The sequence below is a fragment of the Electrona antarctica genome (genome assembly GCF_951216825.1).
Source record: "Electrona antarctica genome assembly, chromosome: 6".
In the NCBI taxonomy this organism is placed as follows: Eukaryota; Metazoa; Chordata; class Actinopteri; order Myctophiformes; family Myctophidae; genus Electrona; species Electrona antarctica.
Genome location: NC_136811.1, coordinates 24,398,761 through 24,416,275, shown reverse-complemented (window position 1 = coordinate 24,416,275; position 17,515 = coordinate 24,398,761). Strand labels below are relative to the sequence as shown.

The window sequence follows — 17,515 nt, the reverse complement described above, 5'->3', positions numbered from 1 at the left end:
AGAAGGCGAAGAGTTAAATGTCAGGTATTCAATAACGGATTAACACTGAAGGATCAATCAGCGCGGTAGGGCAGAGCAATGGAAGGATCAATCAGCGCGGTAGGGCAGAGCAATGCTGTCACATCAGCAATGACAAAATATGAAGCAACTGGCCCTGAATCCCTAGCCCCTGTATCTATTCCTCCTACATCTTCCAATTAAACAATACCAGAGTTATGACTCCATCTAATGCTCATAACAAGTCTTTGACAAACCAGCTCTGACAAGAAAACAATGCCACTGGCTAAACATCAAAGCATCATTCCACTGCCATTCCATTGGCAACACAATCAGGCTTAGTTAACACGATAAATAACCCAACACAGTATATGACCCCAAGGCTAGTGTGATAGTGGTCTCTCAGCACAATTCCTTTTCTGAACCTGAGAGACTTGATTCCCAATAGGATAATGTAATCCTCCCATACCAAAGTTCACAATGGATTAGCTTTGACTACTGCATATCCTACAGTCTCTTAAAGCCATACCATGATGTAACATTCCTATTTTGTCGACTTGTCATTACTTTGTTTGTCTGTATCGCAGTATTGCTCAAACATATACTGCAAGTACAAGTAGTACGGTATATGATACAAGAGAACAGTAACTTGTAACTTTTATTTTTGTAGAAGAGGCAAACTAATATTGTTTATGCCGTTTGCTTGATGGAATCATTTATTGATTGTGTTCTAAATACTGTGTTTGTGTTGATTATTGTGTAATATGTTTGTATGTGTAAACATTATTGTACTTAATTACATGGCTTGGTTGAATGCTTGATTCTGATTGGTCAATCACTGAATTCAGCAGTGAGTTATGTCTTGATAATGACCGCTCCGCTCTATAACAGACCGCTGCCTAATCAAACCCTCTGAGCACCAGCTACGCGGCTGCGCCCCGCTTTATTTACTGCTGTTTCCAACATGACAGCCATGTAAACACACACACACACACACACACACACACACACACACACACACACACACACACAGACAAACACACACACACACACACACACACACACACACACACACACACACACACACGTCATTTACATTTAAACATTGCTCTCAAAAATGTTTTTGAAAACATTTGAGTGAGAAATAGACGAAGCAGTACCCGAAAATGGATTCACTTCCTTGTTTTCCGACAGTGCTCCAGCCCTGCAGCTGGCCAGACACAGCCAGCGCGAACTTAGTAGTACAACGTGCATGTTCAATCAATTATTCAATCAAAGCAAACGGCATAAACAATATTAGTTTGCCTCTTCTACAAAAATAAAACTTACAAGTTACAAGGCTGCATTCTGTCACGCGTGCCAAGCTGTCATTATCTTGTATTATTTATTTCCCACCACAGAGTAACCTCGCGTCTCGGAGGACAGTCAAGACGGGCAGTGTCGGTAGGCCAATCACAGGCAGACGGGGCGTTACCATGCCTATGCTCGGACACAAACGAGATTCACACCTTACGTTGAGGTTATTTTGTCCTACATACAGTATTTTGTATGTTATTTAGCACACCCAATAGTAACAGAATACATTGAAAAATCTCTTTCATCAATTATCTTGGTTTTCAACCATACCTATATCTATCAAATATTTGAGTCACTGCAAACTAGGGGGCGCACCCAACACCATGCCAACATTCATCAAAAGCCAAATCTTGGTGATTTCTCACGAGTTCCTCCCCAGCTATAGCAGTGTCCTAGTGACTAAGGATATTTTGGAATGCAACAACAAGTCTTTGTATTTATGTAACTTTGTATTTGTCTGTGGCATGCACTCACAAATAATAGTGTTTAATAGTGTTTAGATAAGTTGTCAAAGGTTGGTTATTGTGAAAAATATACCAGTGAAAGATTATATCAAGGCGGACGGGTGGCGCATTGGTAAAGTTCCTGCCCACCACACAGTGTTGCTTTGTCGAGCGGTCTGGGAGGGTGATAATATTGTCATTGCGTATACTCGGGCTGAGGCGGCACCTGTAAGGAGTAGGGAGAAGGCTCAACATCCTCCTGGTGGGGGCTCCTCACTGCCAGGTGAGCCAGTAGGATAAAACACCTGTAAGGAGTAGGGAGAAGGCTCAACATCCTCCTGGTGGGGGCTCCTCACTGCCAGGTGAGCCAGTAGGATAAAACACCTGTAAGGAGTAGGGAGAAGGCTCAACATCCTCCTGGTGGGGGCTCCTCACTGCCAGGTGAGCCAGTAGGATAAAACACCTGTAAGGAGTAGGGAGAAGGCTCAACATCCTCCTGGTGGGGGCTCCTCACTGCCAGGTGAGCCAGTAGGATAAAACACCTGTAAGGAGTAGGGAGAAGGCTCAACATCCTCCTGGTGGGGGCTCCTCACTGCCAGGTGAGCCAGTAGGATAAAACACCTGTAAGGAGTAGGGAGAAGGCTCAACATCCTCCTGGTGGGGGCTCCTCACTGCCAGGTGAGCCAGTAGGATAAAACACCTGTAAGGAGTAGGGAGAAGGCTCAACATCCTCCTGGTGGGGGCTCTTCACTGCCAGGTGAGCCAGTAGGATAGAACAGCAGTGACAACACAGCTATGTATATGGGCAGGAATCAACTAAATTGGAGATAAAAAATGGCATAAAAAATCATTGGCTACTCTAAATAAAAAGTATAGAAAAATGTAAATCAGAATAAAGATACAAAGACCCCCTTTTTTCTTACTCTAGACTTCAGCTTCTTCCAAGAAAATGACATATTCGCCTCAATAAAAGTGAAAAAAAAGGAGAACCTTGTGTGGCCAGATAAAGTGTACAGAGCTTAACGTTTAAACAAAGACATTTGGAATGCACGCTGCGGCCTGGGGGCTTTACAGTACATCTGAGAAATGCCTCTGTTTCTGAGTTTCCACGTGGGTTAAGTAGAATGAAAATGAATGCTGTGTGATGCCAGCCTGAGGAGTGCCTTGTCATGCTGTTTAACCTTGGTGGCTCTCTGACACACTATAGTGCTGCTGATGTCATGATCTGTCTCTCCACAGACCATGTCAGCCCTGGCCACTCCCACTTTCCATTTTCCACTCTGCAGTCCCATTCACTCACCTGTCTCCAACTCCCTCGTCAGCCCACCTGTGAACACTTTGACAATTTACCTGCTCCCTATTTAACCGGACTACAAACAAACACTCACTGTCAGAACATATGTCATTTTCCCCCTAGCAGTCCTGTGTGTTCCTGGTTCGTTGTTTTGTCGTGCTCCTTGAAAGGTTTGCTTTTTGGACTCTTAACTACTGCCTTGTACTCTGTAGAGTTTTGCCCTTTGCCTTTGGACTTGCTTAGTATTATTTTGTACTTTTGAATGTTTCCTGAGTGTACAGCTACAAACTAGTACTCTTTGTTTTGTTTACCCTGTTCTGCCTTGGACTTCAATAAATATTTGGATTTTGAACCTTACTGTTTTTTGAGACTCTGCATTTTGGGTTCAGTCATCCTGATATCACAACAGTATGTTCTGACCAAAATATGAACCCAGCAGAGCTCAGACTTTTCCACCGTAAGGTGGTGGAATTTGAACATGTGGTTGGTCAGCTCAAGGCCTCTCCTCCTAACCGGCGTGCTGGACTTCAGAGGCAGATTTCTACCCAGCAGCTTTGGTTTAAAGCGAGACCATGGGTGAGTCATTTTGTCCCCCATTTGGATGTGGTCCGTGGGGAGCTTAAGAACTTTGAAACCAGCTCTCAACCGCATGCTTCCCAGCCAGCTCCTCACTTCGTTAGGGTTGGAGTGATGAGCATGCACCCCGCTAACCTGGATGTTAACCAGCAGAGCACCCAGTCTATGGATTTATTTCCCCATTTCCGTGACAGTGAAGAGGTTCCCATTTTTTCTAATCAACAAAATCCTTTTTATGGCACCCGTCTGGCTCGGGGAGGTCCCCGTTGCGCCAACAGGCGTGGGGGTGGCTCCCTGGGTCTCCAAGCCACCAAGCCCACCCGGCCAGCCTGTCCTGACAGTGTGGGGAACCATGGGTCTGCTAGAAGGCATGGTCGCCGTGGCCGCCTACACCACCAGGATCCTGGATGTGCAGTGTCTACTGGGGTTCCGTCTCCTGAGTCTGCAGCATCCTCCACGTCTCCTGGATCCTCCTCATCTCCTGGATGTGCAGTGTCTACTGGGGTTCCGTCTCCAGAGTCTGCAGCATCCTCCACGTCTCCTGGATCCTCCTCGTCTCCTGGATGTGCAGTGTCTACTGGGGTTCCGTCTCCAGAGTCTGCAGCATCCTCCACGTCTCCTGGATCCTCCTCGCCTCCTGGATGTGCATTATCTTCTGGGGTTCCGTCTCCAGAGTCTGCAGCATCCTCCACGTCTCCTGGATCCTCCTCTCCTCCTGGATGTGCAGTATCTTCTGGGGTTCCGTCTCCAGGGTCTGCAGCATCCTCCACGTCTCCTGGATCCTCCTCGCCTCCTGGATGTGCAGTGTCTTCTGGGGTTCCGTCTCCAGGGTCTGCAGCATCCTCCACGTCTCCTGGATCCTCCTCGTCTCCTGGATGTGCAGTATCTTCTGGGGTTCCGTCTCCAGGGTCTGCAGCATCCTCCACGTCTCCTGCTCCTGCAGCTCCGCCTGCAGTTCCGCCTGCAGCTCCGCCTGCAGTCCCGCCTGCAGCTCCGCCTGCAGTCCCACCTGCAGCTCCGCCTCCTCCACCTGCAGCTCCGCCTGCACCTCCGCCTGCAGTTCCGCCTGCAGTCCCGCCTGCAGCTCCGCCTCCTCCGCCTGCAGTTCCGCCTGCAGCTCTGCCTCCTCCGCCTGCAGTTCCGCCTGCAGCTCCGCCTCCTCCACCTGCAGTTCCGCCTGCAGCTCTGCCTGCAGTCCCGCCTGCAGCTCCGCCTCCTCCACCTGCAGTTCCGCCTGCAGTCCCGCCTGCAGCTCCGACTCCTCCGCCTGCAGCTCCGCCTGCAGCTCCGCCTGCAGTCCCGCCTGCAGCTCCGACTCCTCCGCCTGCAGCTCCGCCCGCAGCTCCGCCTGCAGTTCCATCTGCAGCCCCCTTGGCTGCGCCTCAGTCTGCAGCCCCCTTGGCTGCGCCTCAGTCTGCAGCCCCCTTGGCGTCGCCTCAGCCTGCAGCATCCCTGGCGTCGCCTCAGCCTGCAGCATCCCTGGCGTCGCCTCAGCCTGCAGCATCCCTGGCGTCGCCTCAGCCTGCAGCATCCCTGGCGTCGCCTGAGCCTGCAGCGTCCACGGCGTCGCCTCAGCCTGCAGCACCCCCGGCGTCATCTCAGCCTGCAGCATCCCTGGCGTCGCTTCAGCCTGCAGCATCCCTGGCATCGCCTCAGCCTGCAGCATCCCTGGCGTCGCCTGAGCCTGCAGCGTCCACGGCGTCGCCTCAGCCTGCAGCACCCCCGGCGTCATCTCAGCCTGCAGCGTCCCTGGCATCGCCTCAGCCTGCAGCATCCCTGGCGTCGCCTGAGCCTGCAGCGTCCACGGCGTCGCCTCAGCCTGCAGCACCCCCGGCGCCGCTTCCACGGTCCTCCGCCTCGTCTCGGCCTCCAGGCCGCCCTCCGGACCGCGACTCCTCCGCCGCGTCTCGGCCTCCAGGCCGCCCTCCTGACGGCGCCTCCTCCGCCTCGTCTCGGCCTCCGGGCCGCCCTCCTGACGGCGCCTCCTCCGCCTCGTCTCGACCTCCGGGCCGCCCTCCGGATGACGTCACTGCCTCATCCCAGCATCCTGGCCGTCCCCCAGATGGCGCTCGTTCTGCCACCTCCCATCCTCCTGGACGTCCCCCTGAAGTCACCAGCCCTGCCTCTGGCCGTCATCCTGGCCGCCCCCCTGAAGACCCCCTTTGCTCTGGTCCTGCGCCTCAGTTTCCCTCCTCCAGGCCCCCTCCACCCGCCCTGCTCGTCCCTTGGCAATATTGTGGGACGTCTGGTATCCGTCCCTTGAGAGGGGGGTACTGTCATGATCTGTCTCTCCACAGACCATGTCAGCCCTGGCCACTCCCACTTTCCATTTTCCACTCTGCAGTCCCATTCACTCACCTGTCTCCAACTCCCTCGTCAGCCCACCTGTGAACACTTTGACAATTTACCTGCTCCCTATTTAACCGGACTACAAACAAACACTCACTGTCAGAACATATGTCATTTTCCCCCTAGCAGTCCTGTGTGTTCCTGGTTCGTTGTTTTGTCGTGCTCCTTGAAAGGTTTGCTTTTTGGACTCTTAACTACTGCCTTGTACTCTGTAGAGTTTTGCCCTTTGCCTTTGGACTTGCTTAGTATTATTTTGTACTTTTGAATGTTTCCTGAGTGTACAGCTACAAACTAGTACTCTTTGTTTTGTTTACCCTGTTCTGCCTTGGACTTCAATAAATATTTGGATTTTGAACCTTACTGTTTTTTGAGACTCTGCATTTTGGGTTCAGTCATCCTGATATCACAACAGCTGATCTGATATCTCTCTTTCTTGCCTTCTTCCTCCTTCTATATACATTCATTAGTGTACGATGTGTGCACGGAGTGGGACAAATAGCTCATTCAATAAAAAAAGAATTTATTTTATTTTATATTATATATACAGTATATATATATATATATATATATATATATTTTTTTATACATTTAGAGTAGACAATAATTTTTACTCCCTTTTCTCCCAATCCTTCCCACACATTTCTGTGTTGCCACTGTAATTGTACCCTACTGACTCACATGCCAGTGAGGAGCCTCCACTGCAGTGGCGTATCTACAATAAGGCGAGGCCAGGCGGCTGCCTGTCCAAATCCATTTCTGCGTGGCCAAAATCCATACTGTACACTGAGAAAAAAGAGAGGACAAACACCAGACGACGACACATCTTGCCTGCCCAAAATGTAATTCCTGGAAACGCTATATATATACTGCCCCACTGGGAGGACGTAGCGCCTCTGTCCTACTACTCCCGTTCAATACTCCCTGCTGACTGGTTGTAGGAGTCACTAGCACAGCGACAGAGATTGTCCTCCCCGCCCGGCTTCTCTCAACCGAGCGCGAGCCCAATTGTGTTAATATTGACACTTGGCAAGCTGGATGCACAGCGATGGATTCAAATCATTAGACTCTGTGATGGTTGACAGGTACTTTACCCCTCCGCCACCCGTCCTTCAGTGGAGTTAACACCGATCTGTTTCTAAACATAACAAATACATTCTGCTGTTATGAGGGCATGTGTGCCTGCCCTCCACCCCACCCCCATGCCAACACACACACACGCACACACACACACACACACACACACACACACACACACACACACACAATGCTGTGTTTTGATTGAGCAGGCTGACAGACAAAGAGACAGGGACATAGCAAACAAGCTGACAGCTTGTCAAGTATACACAGTGATACTTCTTTTTCCTCAATTGTTTCAAAGTTCCGCACAAAAAGCTAGCAGGAATTCCTGTAGATCTAAGATTTTTTGTATTACAGAAAGGAGGCTTTGATATACAGTGCTGAATTTAATCAGTTATTTTTGTTTACGTTGACAACTTGACACGCTGAGAGGAAAAATATCCTGCATTGGCACCACAGCAAACTCTCATTTCCCGGCTCATTTTTTAATTAGGGATGACATAACAGTACAGTATGGTACAGTTTAAAGCACATTTAAAACTGGGTAAAGGAGAAAAGGTATTATTATGGTGGAAACCATGTATGTCCTGTCCTGTTGTGTAACAGAACAGAATGTAAAAAGAACCTGGGTTCCAATGAATCCAATTTAGTTATCATTTAGTCACAAGCTCTTGTGCAAGCTCTTAAAACCAGACTAGCGATAATAGCTGATAACAAGATCACAACCGTTGTTTGGATACTTTTGTGCGACACTGTCGTACAACTAAGTAGGGCATTCGTTTACGAAGAAAGTTGAAATAATTATGGAGATACAGTATATAGGTTTCTGCTGGACAAGGACGATATTCACTCATTCAATTATTTTGTATTAGAACCAATGCTTCCATTCAGGTTGTAGTAGACGAGGATGGTATAAAAACACAATTGAGCTATCAGATCCAGCTATTAGAGCTATAGCATATACAGCATTGGATAATCTAATGAACATATGAAGTGATCTCTCTGTCCCATACTGACGTGCACACAGTGCATGTAAGTGGAGAAGACGGACAGTTATAGCCCTGCATGCAGAGAGGTCTTTTGAACTATTGACCCTCAAGAATGGTCAGTATGGTACCTTATGACTGAGACAGCATCAAATCCTGCCCTTAATGGCAGGATGACATGAAACTATTCACTTTATCCTCTCCCACTTACAAGGACAAGGAACCAAAGAAGGATGTCTGATGAGAGGGTCTTGGCCACATCCCTACCAGGACACACCACTCCCAAAGGTTGACCCACAGGCTGCCATCCCTGCCGCTCTGACCTGAGCGTCCCAGGCACTACGACAAAAGGCTCAGGGGTCGTCCAGACCGACCCTTGCCGCCTGCCTGCCACGCTATCCCTCTCCCTCAGAAGACAGACGACCACCAAAGTCTGCCTCTCACTCAAAGCTCAAAAGACCTACGATCTTAGGAAAGTGAATTGCATTGTATCAGTTACCAAATCATGGCTAAAATACATTATCTATCATCATTTCATTATTATTTGATTTGTTTCTTAGATTCTATTTGAATCCTGCATGAACTCTTGTTTAATTACTATCCATTTCATGAGTTTGTCTAGCTTATGTGGGATTTAAAGAAATTGATTCATTTTGAATAAACCAGACTGTTCATTTGCTCAAGAGTTGATTTACTATAAGGGTTGTTGACACATGCAAGTAAGAAAGGCTATGAAATGAAAATATCTCAGATTCCGTAGATTTATGAAGAAAAAATAATAACTGATTTAATCTTTTTAATTATTTTATTGGTGATTTAAACTTAAGGGTTAAATACAAATGAATCTTGTGCTTATTCCTAAACTAATTTCAATGGTGCCCTTTTAAATTCAGATAGATTTTGACTCTTAATTTTGAAAACTCATAATTCAGATTTATGATTAATTATTTCATAATTATGAATTCCTCTGACATACAATCTACAAGATTAAACCTCTATCTATTATACAATTGAAAAGGTGTGCCCAAAACGCTGTTCCCAACCCAGGAAAAAAAGCCACCAGCTACTACGTCACTCCAAGAGTGTCTGACACACTGCAACACACACTGCAATAACCCACTAAACACACTAACACGTCACAGACTTACCCTCCGCGTCGATCCACGGCTATCTCCTCATGTCGCGCAGCACGCCCACACTCAACATCACACGCGTAAAAATTGTCATCACACTGCCACTACAGCCGGCTCCCGTCCAGACTCACAAACAATATCAATATCAATAATAAACACCAACACGCCACAAGCACCGACACCCCCGCCTAATTTGTTGCCACGTCTATGAAAACAAGCACAGAAACAATGCCATTCAACACGCTACTTACACACACTACCACTCGCTTACAATACGCGGACCTGGCAACACTACATCCCCTCTCCCATTCGCTCAAAGCCAACCACGTGACCCACGAGAGCTTTTATGTTTCTGCAACACCGGAAGTTACACGCTACACACACACACATTAGAAGAACAACACGAACACAACACTACACACACACACACACACACGGGCCACTGTTGCCAGGTCTATGAAAACAGGCCCAGAAAAAAGCAAACAGACCCAGAAACAAAGCCTTTCACCACGCTACTTACACACACTACAACTCGCTTACAATTCACGACCCTGGCAACATTGTTCCCCGTCTTCCACAACACACACAGTCCCACACGGACACACACACACTGATTCGGACTTGGATGGACAGCGGCGCGATTACATAAATACACCGTTTAATTCATGCAAACACGACAATTGCACCACCAGTTTCATTAATGTAAACACGACAATTGCGCGACCCGTTTCATTCATGGAAACATGACAACTGCGACGCACCGAGTCGCATGGATTCTGTGTGTGTGTGCGTGCGGGGTGCCTCTGAATTGGAGTGTTTATGTCAGTCAGCGATGCGATCCGTTGTTATTAAGCCAGGAAAACAATCTAAACATTATATACTAACGTCAGCACCGGGCAGATTAACACACACAAGCGTTATTAGTTGAGTTTTCTTATTGAAGTGCCTCTGAATTGTAACGGTGTGTTTATGTCAGTCAGCGATGCGATCCGTACCAGCACCATATGCACGGACTGGAGAGAGGCGAAGTGTTTCTCTCCCTTCGGCTCATGTAGCCCTCATTGTAACTACAAATATTGTTCCCGAACAAACAATGTGGGGTCACTGCAATCCGCAATCCAAAATATTGTAGCCCTACTATAATGCAGTCAAGGTCCCCCAAAAAATATACTACAGTATGTTCTGCTCCATTCTCAACAGCTTTTGGTTTCCAAAAACAGTAATTTATTGTAAGCAAACAAAAACAGTAAACAGCAGTTTCATGTCTGCTTATTTTCATTTACATTAATTTCCTTTGATGTGAAAATACAACAAATCATAATAATACCCATCCGTTACTACATGTCAAGGGCACAATACTGGAGTGGGGTCTGTCAAATCCCGCTATTTCCTTCTTCCCATTGCGCTGCCAACGGAACTAGGATTCGCCGCCCGAAGGGCGGCGAAATTCTAGTGATACTACAAGGTGAATCCCCAACTTACATGATGTTGTCAGAGGCACATGTCTTAAGGTGCAGAGATATGGTGCATGTCAAAAGCAATAAGGAATTAGGCATATTGCCAGAAATGCACAGAAATACACAGTGGACACAAACAAACACAGGCACATAAAGGAGCAGCGTCTCGATATCTGAGCTGAGACTGGTGAAACAGCTCCAGCCAATAAACTGTCCCAGTGCTGCAGGACAAGAATAATAAAACAATAAGCCAGGTTACAGGGAAACATGGATGCATGACTGCACACACACACGCACGCACGCACGCACGCACGCACGCACATCTGGGGTGATATGTGTAGCAGTCCAAAGCCACAGAGCCAGGAGGATTAAACTATATTGGATATTTTATGGGCAGAATTTCTGGCTTTTTAGATTTTTCTCTTGTAGTCTCTTTTTTGTTGCCTCAGATGTTTATTTGTTGCTTTTCAGAGGCTGTGCCAGGTGGCCAATACAGAGTTGCAGGACATTTAGAATTGGTCCCCAAACGCTTCCTGAGGAATTGCTGATATATATTTTTGTAATCTTCTTTTTTCTTTCGATTTCGCATGAAGCTACCAGCTGGTCTATGCGTAGAGCAATTCACCGGCAAAGAATGGAGAAAGCTGCTAAAAAGCCACCATTACAAAGATAGTAGCAATCCATTAGGAAGACAGGACTGAACTGTTTCAGAGAGAAATGGAGTGAGAGACAGAGAATGAAGCCCCATTTGTCCCAAGCTGGAAACAGCCGATCTACAAACTGTGAGCTTGTTGATCTGCTATTTTCGGCGCATACATTAATTTAAATTAAAACAATACAAATACACAGGGCAAAGTAATAACAAGAAATTTAGACAGATCGAGGCACAACGATTCTACCTTACAGCTTAAAATACAGATTAAAATCTACCGTTAGTGCACACTGCGCATTCAATATATTAATTGACTGCCATTGAAGAATATATTCATCATTTCAATCCAAGGCACAAGGTTTACATGTGAGTCAACCCAGATCTTCAGAGGAAGAATACAGACAGAAATAACTGTTTGAGCGTAATAATAAAGGATTTTTACAAATATTTTTGTCTCTGCTTTCTGTTGTTGGGACAGCGTTTTTGGCAAAAACAAGCTACATTGGACTGCCAATAATTAGGGAATGGAGCATCACGATGCTTCCTTGTGAAGCAGAGACTCCCCTCCTAGCTTCTTTTGAGAGACTTGTGGTGTAACTCATCGTGGAGCGAAATATTCAGTTGGTTTTGAAACGTTAGTAAAAACGCTCAAAAACGCTGGCAAGGGCTTCAATAGAGCGTCGCAGTCCCGCCCCCTTTCATGACGACGCCAGGCCCAGGAAATAGTTCCCAATGCATTTTTCCCATAGACATTTCAAAACGTATTTATTAAAAGACATTATAAGCGTCGTACACAGCCAACTCTTGTCGTGACAAATCATGACAACAAACACAATATTTTGGACCAAACAAATAATTACAAAGAAGAAAAACAACAAAAAAAGTGTTGTAACCTGCCGTTTTCTTCTTCTTTCTAATTATTTGTTCAGCCCGAAAAATTGGGTTTGTTGTCATGATTTGTCACGACAAGAGTTGGCTTTGTCCGCGGCGTAAACGTCTTTAAATAAATACTTTCTGAAAAGTCTATGAGGAAAATGAACGGGGATTTATTTTCCGGGTCTCTCGAGGGGGCGGGACTGCGACGCTCTATAGACAATGTTTTAACTCTGGCAGTTAATGAGGTAAAGAGATACAGGGACACACCCAGTATACAGTAAATGGACTGCATTCATATACAGGGTATAGCACTTTTCCTATAGTCTCTAACCCCTCAAATGCACTTTGCAATGTACATCGCATTCATTCATTCACAAACAAACGGAAAACATTCACTCACCCACAACGGAGGCATTCACACAAAGCACCAACCTGCGGGAGCAGTTATGCCTGATTTATACATGGCGCATTGCGTCATGCACCCACAATAGCTGGTCTACAAGCTCACGCTTTGATGTGTTATGAGCTTGTAGATCTGTTATTTTAATGAGTTTCGCAAACGGGGAGACCGCAACATTTCTCTTTAGGGTCTCAACCGTTCGGTGATTTGCTCAAGGACACTTTGACACGGAATCAATGGAAATGTGTTGAAAATGATTAATATATAGATATGGAAAATGGAAATTAAGAGTTTACATAGTACACATGCATGCATAAACTTTCCTTAATGATTATATCTGGTTTCAGTATTTATTTATGATGTATTTTCTCTATTGTAGAGGTCCAATTGTATTGGGGGAAGGGGGAAGGGGCTCGGGGTCGCGAGACATGGCCAAAGCATTTCCGGGGGTCCCCAGCCAAAAACGTTGAGAACCCCTGCCTTAATCCACCCCGATTGAAGGTTTTCTTGCAGGACCCGCAGGTCACAAGTCAGCAAGACACATTTCTCAATAGAATACATTTTGAATTAAAATGAGACCAGATGGGAAAATGAGAAGTCGTTCATATAATTGAGATACAGTATGGGAAAATTGAAATTTAGCCCTGGGAATAAAGAAAATAAATGTAGAATTGGTAATGGGGGAGTGTCCTTTTCTGCTTGACATTCAGCATCAAAGAGGGAAATATTTTTTCTTAAGTGAAGTCGTAAGAGGGAATTCCATCATGTCTCGTCATGTAGGCTAAGTGCTCAAGCCTCCTCATCCTGTAGAAATGACAGTTTAGCTCCATTTGGTTTCGATTCAAGAAGGATTACTTCAGTTTAGGATAAGTGCCCTCAAAATGACTCTTACTAACACCTATCCTCAGAGGGCTCTTTTTGTCGTGCTTGTGACCTCTTTCAATTTACCCACCATTTACCGAAGCATCAAACTGAAATCTGTTCCCATTTACGAAACCATTGAGCCATTTCTGCCAATGAATAGGGAACAAATGGCTGGTGACCGAGGACATTAGTAGATATTATACATCAGGCCGCACGCTCCTTTAAAAGCCTCCTGATTATTATTGAAACAATTGGATATTGATGGGCCTCGTCTGAGCCAACTCTCTCCATTGTTGTTCTCCGTCTGTCCCTCCATTAGTCGAGAACAAAGTGCTATTAAAAAGCATACCGTATAATTGCGACAGTAGGTCGCAGTTTACTAGGAAAACCTGAACGAGGCGTCCGTCAAGCCTCGTGGCCGCCCGTCACGCCTCCATATATGGCCAATACAGACTTCATTCCAAATGTTGATCTGACCTCATCAAACCCTGTACACTCAAGACACGCTCGTCGCTCCATGGCCAGTACAGAATTCATTCCATATGTTGATCTGACCTCATGACAACCCTTAGATCTCCATATATGGAGCTGACCTGTTCTGACATTTCCATATGTTGATCTGACCTCATCAAACCCTGTACACTCAAGATGGGTGGGTGATACAGGGTGTACACTATACATATATGGAGCTGACCCTATACACCACAACACTGACCTCATCAGTCACACTTGCAAATGATGGATCTCTATATGTGGAGCTGACTATCATCACCTGGATCTCCATCACAACACTGACCTCATCAAACCGTGGATAGCCATACTGTACATGGAAAAGGCTGGATCATCAACTAGATCTGCATATATGGAACCGGCCAGCAACTCTACATCTGACCTCACGGACACCAGATTAATAGTTTAACTCTAGCTCTGATCCATAGCTCTAATGTGTTTCATTTAGAGCTATGTTACTCTCGACTTCCGGGGCTCGCATGAATGCAGACCAGCCTCTCGTCTTTAGTGTAAATAATAAGAACGTTTTTGCTACTCACCAAAACAAAGGCGGGTTGTCATTAGAAAGCCTACTTTCCTTAGTGGACGCACGCTGAGCCCCCCACCACACGTATAAACGGTACTTTTTGGCCAGTAAGGGATTTTTTTTCACCAGAGGAAAAATATTCTCTATGAGGCAATTCTCTGGGCAATATCGGTAGAAGGCGCAGTGGAGTAACTAAAAGTATTTTTTTTCCGGTGGAAACAAAATCCCCTTTTGGCCAAAAAGTACCGTTTATACATGTGCTGGGGGGCTCAAAGTGCTTCCACTAGTGACACAACCCGCCTTTGTTTTGGTGAGTAGCAAAAACGTTATTTTTATTTACGCTAAAGACGAGAGGCTGGTCTGCATTCATGCGAGCCCCGGAAGTCGAGAGTAACATAGCTCTAAATGCAACACATTAGAGCTATGGACCAGAGCTAGTTTAACTCCTGCTTCTGTGCCGTATTAAGAGCTCTGTAGTTTCAGCATGACCTCAGGGTGTCTTACTGGTGTATATACTGTATGAATTTACACATGCGCTTGCACGCGTGCCCGCTCACACACACACACACACACACACACACACACACACACACACACACACACACACACACACACACACACACACACGCACACACACACACACACACACACACACACACACACACACACACACACACACACACACACACACACACACACTGTGGGAATAGAGCAATCAAGGAAGACAAGAGACAAAGAGTGGTGAGGGAGGGGTATGGTTGCAGAGAATAGACGGAAAATGAACAGAAAGAGCGTGTAAAGTCGAGATGAGAGAAGGGATGAGTGTGAGAGAGAGTGATGTGAGTGCAAGCAAAGAAATAAAGGATAATTTCCCTATTCTATTCCACAGTAGTTCTCTATAGTTGACTGAATGCAGTAGATTAGGGCTCTGTGGTTTTGTTTGTGCTGTGTCCTGTAAAAACACATCAGATACAATTGTTTGTAAATTAATTCCTATGGTGAATGAATAACAATGGGAATTATCGGGCTGCATGAATATAAAAGAGGCTTATCAAGCAATGTGCATGTGTGTGTGCCCGCGTGTGCGTACATGTGTGCGTGCACATGTGTGTATGAAAAGCATTGCAATCAAAACATTGCAAAGGTCTTTTATTAACAAGTAAAAGGGGAGAATAGAAATAGAAATCCAAAGTGAAAACCCAACTCAGAATATAAGCAATTGGTGTTATGAAGACAGACTCAGCAGTCTTATTTGTACAGTTGTGAAAGTCTTGCTCACTTGCAAATCCAAGATTGTCCTACACTACAGGAGTAGAAGGAATTCTGTTTCTAGTGCATTTCTACTGTAAGCATATAGTAGTGAAACAACCGAACTGAAGAGAAATTTGACGTTAGTTTTCATCTAACGCAATCAATAAAAAGGAGGCAAACCAGACATGGTTGGTTGATCTGCAGATAAATCTATTAAGCCCAGATCCATTTGTTTTCAATCGGCTTTCTATATTAGAAGCTGACAATTGAATTGGCCATCAAAACAAATTCTGTGTGAGATTTATACTACCAGGGCTTGGCTTGGTGTGATGGGGTCGTGGTGAAACGCCAGTTGTAAGCTGAATGATAGGTTTTCTTTAACTGTGCTGATGCTGGCTCTATCTAACAGCATTGGGGGGTGGGGGGTGGGGGGGGGGGGGACATGTGTTATTGAATGCAAAAGATAACAGAAGTATGACACATAGAATGTGAGCATTCATCACTCTCGAAGATAGGAAAATCATAGTTCACAGCGGGAGACTGCCTCAGCGGTGTAATATTCATGCGATTATGCAAGCTAGTAATATACGATTGTCACAGTAAGCCCCCCAACACAAATACGTGTTCTAGACTATTCATCAGAAAAACGCACATGGAATTAGGCTAGTATTAACATTTTGGTCTTCAGAAAAAGAAAGAGTAGCAGCCATTCTTATCCTTATACCAATATTTCATCTCTGAGGCTGTGGATCTTCTCTTTAATACCGGCACAGTAAAATGCTTAGTGCTATTTTAATTCTGAGGAGAGTACAAGTGGAACTAAGGGTTCTTTTTGCTTCCACTTGCACTTTACTCTTTACTGTGGGGAAATCTCAGTGACAATCCATGTATGTTCAAGATATTGTGCACACTCTTAATTGCAATGGTTGTGCCAATACATTTGTAACAACTGTATGTACCACACAGATAAGACATCTCTAGTCTAGATATCCATTCTGCATGATACAGATCTATGCAATAGACAGGAAGCGGTGGATCAATGTAGTTCCTGTTAATGAATGCTGATGGGAGCTGTAGTCATGTGATCAATACAGATGTAAATCTGCAGCCTAGATGGTGAAATATGACTGTGGTCTATCCATACATCAGCATGGTTGGATAGGTCGTGGAATTAATCACACACATCCACTCACCCACGCACGCACCCATGTGCATGCACCCACGCACGCACGCACACACACACACACACACACACACACACACACACACACACACACACACACACACACACACACACACACACACACACACACACACACACACACACACACACACACACACACACACACACACACACGGCTGTACGGCTGTTTCAACATTCATTATGCAAAACCTTATCCAGATTCATTTATATTGCTACACCCCCTAATTCTCGGGTTTCGGCACCTCAATGTTGAGACCAAAAAAAAGTAAGTAGTACAAGTAAGTGTAGGTCAGAGTGACAATGCATTTAGCTATGCCAGGCAGACAGTGATGCATCCAGTCAGAATGCTCTCTCTCAGTGGAGCACGTAGTGTAAAAACCCTTCGTTCCCACCAGCGGCACCAGGCTAGTGCAGGCCTATAGGACACTGAGATTGGTGTTGATAGTCTGGAGGGAACTGTTTCCCAAACAGTGGGTCGGGACCCATTTGTTTGGGAACCACTGAACAATGGTGTTGAATACTTGACTATAATAGCATCCTCTTTTCCAGGTGTATCTTCACATA

General features: G+C 45.7%; 1 protein-coding gene across 1 annotated transcript in view; it reads right to left on the bottom strand.

The window, feature by feature from the left end:
• Window positions 1-17,515, bottom strand: part of LOC306925009 (RNA-binding motif, single-stranded-interacting protein 3-like) — a 171,651-nt gene that overhangs the window by 27,169 nt on the left and 126,967 nt on the right. Inside the window, exons 7-9 of the mRNA XM_079503688.1 lie at window positions 10,792-10,889; window positions 5,345-5,590; window positions 4,392-4,537 (exon numbers count right to left, since the gene is read on the bottom strand). Coding sequence (XP_079359814.1) covers window positions 4,392-4,537; window positions 5,345-5,590; window positions 10,792-10,889 — 490 coding nt within the window. The remainder of the gene's footprint in view (window positions 1-4,391; window positions 4,538-5,344; window positions 5,591-10,791; window positions 10,890-17,515) is intronic.